Genomic DNA, 9599 nt, shown 5'->3' on the forward strand with positions numbered 1-9599 from the left:
GAGGAAGCTAGCTAGCATTGAGTGTTACCTTTCTCACGCAGTGTTATTAGTTGCTAATGCAGGCGTTGATATTAAGGATTGTGTGATATTTTTGTAGTGGCGGGAATTCATTCAGCTACGGCAGTGTACTGAACACTGGTCTGTTATGTGCACGCCACAGACTGTTCTGCCTTTTGTGTTCCCTCAACATTGCATTATCGATAAACATTTAGAACATCGATTTTGACATTTGTGAATTAGGGCTGCACAATGTATCATTTCTGCATCGTCATCCCAATGTGCCCATGCACAATAGTCACATCGCAGAAGAGTGCAATGTCAAGCAAGTCAAATTAACTCAACCACCAACTTTTTTGCTACTTGATACAAAAGGAAAACTCGCACGGTTCTCATTTTCCATGACTAATCTACAAAGACCAGCTGAACATAATTTACTCAGATTAAAAGGTTCTGGGATACCCAGAGTTTGTTGCTAGTGAGTGACAAGCAGACTCTGCATGCTCAGCGAAACCACCAATCACAATATTGTTCCTGATCAGTTTATCAAACAGCAGGCCCCGCCCCCATTAGTTGTTGACAACAACAAAAATAACTGAGGAACAGGAGAAAACCACCAAAACAGTTGATTTGGTTGCAAGAAGAAAAGCATTTTTGTAAACCACTCAGGGGCCTGGTGTATATCTGCTCTTTTATTATTATTTATTATTTTTTATAAAATATGTTTACTGCATTAAAACTAAAGAAAGGAGAGTTTCACTCTTGTATTCAGACTAAAAGGAAAATTTTCAGCTTTTACATTTTCTATGCATTTTCCCTAAAAAATTGATACTTAATTCTTTTCAAATGGAGCAATTGAAGTCGTCTAGTGAAAATTCCTGTATTTTTTCAAATCGCAGTATATATCGCAGAAAAGAAAAATATTGCAATGTAAGTTTTTTTCCAATATCGTGCAGCCCTATTTTGAATCGATTCAGAATCATCCATGTCCACTTCTCGATGCATCTAAGAGTCAATTTTTTCCCACCACCCCTACTGAGATTAGGCCACCGGTGAGTAAGTAAGCTCGGGTGGAAGTCTCTTGCTCGTCTCTCTGTTGTTTTATGATCCTTGTGTTTGGCTTGGTTTGAGGACACAGGACAGTGTCTCTCCCGAGTGAGCATTTTACAGTAATGACAATGTATTAAATGTGGTACTGAAGTTGCCGATGTAGAAGTCCCACTGTTCCCGAGCTGCTAGTCCTCCATCTTCAGGGTGATGTGTGTGGGGAAACATCAAGTTTTGCTCAATTTTCAGCTGTCGAAAATTACGTTTAGTTGGGGGATACAGCAGTTTTCTGTTTGACATTACACTAATTTGGTTCAACTGTACAACATTATTAAAGTATAACCCGCAGAACAAATGCATGGAAGAGGACACGCTCAATGATGGCCTTTGTATTAGTTTTTCTTTGTAGGCGTTATCGGCCTTTGGTCCCCTGTTTACGTGAGCTCAGCTGGAGTGGAGCAGCTCCAGCGACGCCTGCTTCAACTGAGTCTGCTGCCGAGCACAGTGCTGAAGTGCTGCTCGTATCTGTTCTTATATTTTTGGATGAGTGAAGTTTCTTTCCACAGTGTTAAATTCTCAAATGTAGAACATGCATATCTCAGCTAAGGCTGCTTGTTGTTTTAGCAATAGGTAACAAGTTCTTGTACATAATGATTTCTTAAGGTACATAGCATCCAATCGTCAGATGGCTTATAAAAATGTCTCAGTCTGAAAGACAGAGTGTTGGTGTGGGCGTCTACTGCTCCTCTGAGCTGCTGGCAGAGCGTCGGTGGATTTGAGGAGTGTGAGGTTTCCATGGAGTCTGAACAAAGCCATCTGGATTGAGGAATGTGGTTTGGGAACGCTCCCTGTTACACACTGGAGGCCCAATAGCGTGGGGGTCCTGATAAGAGCAGAGAGAAAGAGTGAGTGAGAGAGGGTGTATGTGGTTTGTTCTCTTCTGAGAACCTCACTTGTTTCCAGGGATAGATGGATGAGGAAAAACTCCTCCTGGGGACATTTTCCCCTCTCTTCACTGCTTTGATTAGAACTTAGGTTTAGGGTTAAAGAGGTTTTACAACATGATTTTTATTTGTCTGTTTTGTAATCTCCTTGTTGTGAGTCCTCAGTGCTTTACTTGGGATTGCCACGCTTTTTGATAAAGCAAGCCATTTTTAAGTCATTGCATTTGGATAGTTTAATATTAGTAAGCATTCTAGCTTAAAGGGGCCCTGAGGAGGTTTCTTGTAAACAAACAAATGTTATGTTTATGTTCAGTGTTCACTTACCAAAACACATTTGTATTCTTTAGGTCTAACAAACATTTCAAGTGCATTTGCAAATCCAGTTTTATAAAAGTATTTTAAATCCAGTATTGCACATCCTTGTTTACTAACTTGCCGGTCTTCTTCTTAACTTTGCTGGTGCATTGCAGCCAGGGTCCAAAATTAGCACCAGCCAGATGCTGGTAAAATATGCAAATAGCTGGTAGATTAACTTCACTCACCAGCCAAAAAAATAACGGTAATCTACTGAGTGGCTGGTACCCTTAAAACATTCACTAGCCATTTTGCTGGGGGACAAAAAGTTAATTTTGTACCCTGAGTGCAGCCTATCTTGGTGTGTTACTGTCACCTGTAGATCAGTGGAATAGCATGACACCATTGGCAGGTATGTGTGCATCGTGGTCCTCTTGCATGAGAGAAACAAAACAGACATCCATGCTCTAAATATTCACAGGGAGCATTTAATTCAAGAGTAAAAAATCAGTTATTTGAATTTGTTTTACAGAAAGTTATTATTCAATGACTCATTTAGTCTAGAAATATCAAAAAATCACAGCGGATGCATATCATAAGGTCACATGGCCCAATGTGACTTTTTCAAATGGCTCTGAAAACCCCTAAATATTCTGTTTATTATATTACATTGAGAAAAGCAATAAGACTTAATTTGAGAGGTTGTAAGTGAACATGTCACCAGTCAATTAATTGATTAATTAAAAACAAACAACACTGAAACAACCCTGTACCCATCAATATTTTGTATTCATCGTCGGACAACAACAGGCTTCCATCACATTTAATACAATACCTGACAATAAATAACCACATTTTTGTAGTTAAACACATGCATTTTACTGAGGTTGCTGAGTGGGTCATTGTACAACCAAAGCAAAAAGGAAAATAGTTCAGCTCTGGCTAATCTTTCCTATTAAAGGTGTTTCCTCAGAATAATGTGAAACATTAATAAAGTGATGAAAGAAGGAAAAGTGGCAGAAATCACACAGCACATTGTGGCGACGTGCTGAATAAGATGATCGGGGGAGGGGTAGTGTGAGGAGCAGCTGCTGCTAGTGTGTGTGTGTGTGTGTGTGTGTGTGTGTGTGTGTGTGTGTGTGTGTGTGTGTTTGTTTTGCACCTTCTGTCTCATGTGATAACTCAAGCTGCATCATATACACTGATAAAATGTTTTGATCCTATATTTATCCCCAAAGGGGAAATTCAGGCGTTGCAGCACAAGGACTGCAAAGTACAGATAAATAGAGAAAGAGGTAATTAAGTACAAAATTACAAGGCAAGAGAGACATAGTGGTGTGATTAGTGTCCAGTACATGTAAACACATTAATATATAATATGATTAAGTAACGATACTAAGTGTTTGTATTAATATAGAAATATGTACAGTGCAATATACTATACTATGAGATATATAAGATATAGTACAACAATATAAAAGAATATCAAATATTGTATAGTATGGTATAGAATATAATAAATAGTACATATAGTGTAATATATAATAAAATACATAAATGGGTCCATGAGGGAAAATTATGAAAATAATTCTAATAACAATGTTGGTGCTAGAAGCACTTGATTTGGACGTACCCCCCTTTTTTTTGGGTACAGGTATTAATGAATGACTTTGCATGCTGATGAATAATTGTGCTAATTTGCATACACTACTTTTGCATTGATGTGAAGATTGACTATATTGAAATAGACTTGTTATTAATTTTCTTTGCCACAGGGGAGTTGCAGACAAAATAGATAATATTCTATTATATCATTTTAAAAGAAAACACAACAAACATGTTAACTACAGCTTAGCTAAATTTTCCTTGAACATTAAAATGTATACAATAAAGTCTGAATATTAGGCTATTATAATTCACTTACAGAGCATTTTTCATTATCATTATTTCTCATTATATGGAAACAGAAATGAGACACACACACCCCATACCCTTTACATGAGCGTGTTCAACCTCAGTATGGCCTATTAGGATATTGGACGGTCTTCCATTATCAATGACGTGGGCATAGACAATCTCACATTCTTTGGTTGAGATGTCTGTGGCATCATCTATCATAAATGATGGAGAGGCGTCTGAGGCAGTTTTGTCTTTTCCCAGAGGTTGTCTGATTATCTTACCTATAAACTGGGCACATGTCATGTCGTTGGCATAGGTTGGATTCACATTCAACCTGTTCTTCATCAGTGTGATCTGGGATTTGAATTTTGTGAACAGAAGTTCCTCTTTCGCTATGTTATAGGCAGTGTTGAAGTTGGAGACTATTACATTCTCCTTTGCTGAGTAACTCTCATCCAACTGCTGAAAAGAAGTGGGCAGAGGGGCAACAGCCTAATGATCATCATGCACTCCCACAAGTGTGACCACAACGAAATTTTAACTCGGACACTCTCAAAAAATGGTCACATATGGACCATTTTGGCCACCATGACACACTGTAACTGTGATTTATATGTGGTCGAATTAAGGAGGTGTCTTGTAGTTTAAGTGAATCCAGCAACATTTGGCTGTTCAAGTTGATGTACTTCTCCCCAGCATGTTGTTGGACAGAGTCCAATGAAAGTTCCCTTAAATGAGCTGTTTTCCATTTAAGAGTAGAAAAACTGGACTTTTTTTTTGCTTTTGTCTGTGATTGACAGAATGTTTACTCAAATGATGGTGCTCTTTAACAGGATGGTATTTAACTGAACTGTATGGTTGACAAAATTATGGTCATTCACAGAACAGTGTAGATTCCCATAACTTAGCAATAACGAAGACCGGCATGTAAGGATTTTGTAATCATTGCTTTTCCCATAATGGATATGTCCTGGCTTTGGGTTTTTTGTACGTCTCCCTGTTTTAGCACCAGAGTCATAATAAACTACAAATGACACAGTAGAAAAATATTTTTTGCCACGCTAGTGTGGTTCTTGCGCCATGTGTTTAAGCCAGTGTGACATAGTGGCCCAACCGTGGAATTACAACTTCTGGATCTGTCACCTGATGCACGCTGGCCCCAAAAGACTTTTTCCCATAAACTTACATTGTGAAAGAAGCGGCTGTAAACATTGGAAAGTTGTTTTTAGCATCACAACCTCATGAAATGACTTGTTTCACCATCCGAATCTGATCTATTCAGTCCAAAAACATTTGGAAAGTCATGATTTAATCCCAATTCAAAATGGTGAAGGGCTAAACCGTGAGTTAGCTGGCTCTTGTGGGGCCACACAAATGTATTTTTCTGTCGATCCACTAATAAATTAATTGACCAATTGTTTCCGCTCCAAATAAGAGTGTTGACCAAATTTACAGATGACATGAAAATCGGATTTTGATGGGAATCATTGTCAGTGCTACATAAAACAAATTAGGATCTCTCTTTCAGGACATACCACACACAAATATACGTTCTCCTCAAGCTGCATGCTGTAGTGTTTCTATGACTCTTCCTTGGAATTTGTTGAACTGTCAGTCACATCAGCTTTTGTTTTCAGGAACAAACAGATCAGTGACTCGGTCAGTTTGTACACGTACAGCTGTGTTCCCACACGTTAGCCAGGATGTATTGATACTTAAAGGGTTTCCACTGGCATTTCTTACAAGGCAAACTGTGTTTTCACAGAAGTCTGTTGACCATTGTACTTTGTTTCCTTGGCAGGTTTTCTTGTCAGTAAAGCAGATGGGAAAAATCCTGAGAGACAAATCAGTTTACATATTGTTCCACCAATAGCTGTGAGGTCACTTAGTGGCTCGAGAGACTTGTCTTGTTGACAAAATGTCGCCAGTTCACCATCCTCAAACAAAACACTGCATCTTCCTACAAAATCTTTGGAAGAATCAGCTAAGCCATGGGAATTAGCTCTGTAACTCGGTTAGTTCCAGAAAAACTTGCTCATGATGCTGAGTTTTGTCTGTGTTGCTCTGATGAATCTGATCCTCAGTGGACACACTGGTCATGAGGCTGTGAGACAGGGATGACATAACTGGAAAAAATGTGGAGTCTGCGAACATAGCCAATCAAAGTTGCCAAGTGTTGCGAGCGTTTATGGAAAAGATTCTTGTTTAGGTGTTTTCCATCTTAAAAAATATGTTTCAGTGCTTTCAGTTTATATGAATTATCATTAACCAAAGATAAGTAAGAAGTAAGTAAGTAATAAATGTAAATGAAGCATTCACTGGAAGCGTACAAATGCAAAATACCAAACTGTTCATCACAGAGATTTATGTGTGATTTTATTTTTTTTTTTATTTTTTTTTCTCACAGAGAGGAGGTTCAAGAGAACTGTGTTCGCTGGAGGAAGAGGTTTACCTTTGTGTCTAAAATGAGCGCCAACCCCCACACCGGAGTGCTGGATCCTTCTGTCTGCAGGGTGTCAGTCAGGAAGGTACGACTGTGTCCTTTTCTAAATACAAACTAGATCAATGCAATGTCTTAAACAGCAGAGGTTAGGTGGCAGGAATACACTTTAAAAAATCTTAAGCACTGATCTCAAAGGGTTAACTGGAACTGTGTTAGAGCCACACTGATATCTTAATGGATACCTGCCAGCTGTTACATTTAACTTTGTAGTTTAGAACCTGCTTTGCATTGAAATATAGTCACTGTAATTTCATTTTAAACAACTATTATATAGAGTATACCCTAAAGAAAACCACTTAACCAAATTTGACCACTTTAAAGGTACAGTGTGTAAGAATTGTGAGTACTCTCCACCTGTCGAATTCATTCTCATTCATAAAAATAGGGGGCAGAATATCACATCGGATCATAACGACTGCTAAGTGTTGTGACTTAGTTAGGCCAGTTAGCAGTGCAGCTACCTTAGCGGTTCTATTAGCTGACTGAGTTCAGAATGGGCACCAGAAACAGAGCCGGGTGAGCGGGTAATGGAACCGGGTTCAGCAGCCTCCCTGTGATCGCGGCTGGACCTTGGGTAAACACAGTCTCCAAGACCGACAAAAACGTGATGACAGGGAATACAGGATCGAGGTGATTCACAGCAGCTCTGAACAGGACTCTGACTCTGGGGGGGGGGGGGCGACGAAGACACGGCGGGTTCAGGCAGGAACAGGAGAGGTGTCTAGCAGGAGCGAAAGGGAGGTCAGGCATTAGAGAGGCAGCGACAGCGTCTAGAGACAGAATATTTGGTTATCTAATTCTGTAAATTAAGAGCTTAATTCCACTAACAACACTGGAAAGACTAATGACAACGGTTCGGTGAGTTTTATTTGGTTTCTGTTGAGTTTAAATGATGATGTATGTTTTACGATGAGTAAACTAGGCAATTAGTCAATGAAAGAGAGAAACTTGAAATCAGAAGGTGAACGGTTGCATTTTTCTGTTTTATAGGGAAAATGGTTATAAGAATATTATATTTCTTGACATTTTGAGTTTATTTTGTTTATTTATATAATATGTTTAAATCTCCAGGTACACGCAGAGTACACAGGCAAGTATGTGAACAATGCTGTTTGCGTCGCCTACGCCTGTCTGCGCCTATGCACTGTTAAAAAGCAAGATTGTCGGGGGCTTAATGGGCTTGACCTGAAATATGCCATGGGACTATTGCTGCTTAAAGTAATGCTACTTGAGTGATATTACAACACAGGACGGGCCGCAGATGGCTGCAACACAATGTCAGAACTGTTACTACTTCACATTCTGTTGATAATGTTAGTTATTTTTAGCTTACACATTGTACCTTTTAAACCTAGTAGATATTTTTTGACCTGCAAATCACCAAATCAATGCGTATTGAGAATTTAATTTGGGTTTACAGGATTAACAGATATTCCCCTATGTAAGGTATCAAAATAAGTGTAATTTTGCTGGGCAACAATTAATAATTTTGTCGCATGATTTTCTGCGTTTTATCGCATTGTTATGCGCAAAATTGAATAATGAATTCTAAAGTAGTGTATTGCACACTTTTAATTTAAGAATATTTCGGTGCAGACTTGATGCTAAATCTCCCATGTGAACATGGCCTCTGTGCCATGCTCTGAGGAACCATGAGTGAGGTCTCAGCCTGTAATTTCAACTCTCGTTGGAGCCCGGTAATTGGAGGCCTCTGTAATATAAAGTTGGATAAGTTGGATCGCTGGGTTCATTACTGTCTTCCTGTTTTCCCCGCAGGAACTCAAAGGAGGGAAAGCATATACGAAGGTAAGAGCTTGTGTCTCCCTCTCTGCCGCCTCACCTCTCACGTTCATAAACACATTGAAACAGTTACAGATGAGCTTGTTTCAGTCTCAGTAAACCTTAATACCATATCATGTAAATATTAGCATTTCTCATGGCACTTTGACGAGCGTGCCATTAGCAAGGCATGACTATAAATCAAAAATGTGTCTTCCTTATGCTCACATTTGCCCGGAATCTGCAAAACATCCTGCAAACACCTCTCTAACCGTAATAGTAAGAGCTCCTGACGAGTGAGTCATGTCTCGTAAATGAAATTACAAGGTCAAGCCCCTCATGGAGGTGAACTTTTGTTGATCTATAGACGTTGTTGCCTAACAGGAACCGTTTCCTCTGTTTTTGCCCATACTTCATTTAGATTTCCTTTGGTTAAATATACCCCGCTTCCCTCCTTAGAAGTTGGCTTCCTTAAATACACACCTATAAAAACAGAAGTCCCTAAAGAAAGGGAATCCTGGAGAATGAAGAATGGGAACCTCTTAGCTTGAGAGTTAATTAAAAACAACAATGTGACTGCAGTTCAGACAAAGGCAGTTCCCGCATGACAAGAAGCTGTGAGGTTTGTTTTAGAGACCAAGGTCATGTAGGCATGTAGAGTCCTTAACAGTGTAATCTGGGGCTGTGTAGAAATCCCTGACCAAGTGTCACATATTTTATAAGCACTAAGAATAATGGTGCCTTACAATTACACTTGTGAGGTCATATTTTAGACACGGAAAGACAAGTACAGTAACCAAGATACGCTTGGTTGTCAGTGGTTTAATGTACAAAATTGATTAAAGGGCCTTCCTTTGATTGGCCTTTTAAGTTGGTTTGCACACCACCAAAATACGGGGACAGGGGTCCCCGTATTTTGGTGGTGTCCTAGTTCACATGGGGCTGTTGGCTTACTCATGGTGGCCTCCCACTAGCCAATCTGGCCCCAGAAGCAGTTCGTCAGAATACACACCTGGCAGCGCTGCATTATCACCTTCTGAGGTGATTGACACCCCGCTGTTCTGAGCGGTAAGATTTTAGAGAGAGTCCCCATCAAACATGCATGATATTTACAAACCATCGTCGCTGCCCTGTGG

The 9599-nt window shown here is 39.5% G+C and overlaps 1 protein-coding gene across 1 annotated transcript in view; it reads left to right on the top strand.

Annotated features, from left to right (window-relative positions):
* The window catches only part of fam102aa (family with sequence similarity 102 member Aa), a 41821-nt gene that overhangs the window by 17408 nt on the left and 14814 nt on the right, over positions 1-9599 (top strand). Inside the window, exons 3-4 of the mRNA XM_046034599.1 lie at positions 6589-6709; positions 8461-8490. Coding sequence (XP_045890555.1) covers positions 6589-6709; positions 8461-8490 — 151 coding nt within the window. The remainder of the gene's footprint in view (positions 1-6588; positions 6710-8460; positions 8491-9599) is intronic.

This window comes from Micropterus dolomieu, linkage group LG21 (assembly GCF_021292245.1).
Source record: "Micropterus dolomieu isolate WLL.071019.BEF.003 ecotype Adirondacks linkage group LG21, ASM2129224v1, whole genome shotgun sequence".
Classification (NCBI taxonomy): Eukaryota; Metazoa; Chordata; class Actinopteri; order Centrarchiformes; family Centrarchidae; genus Micropterus; species Micropterus dolomieu.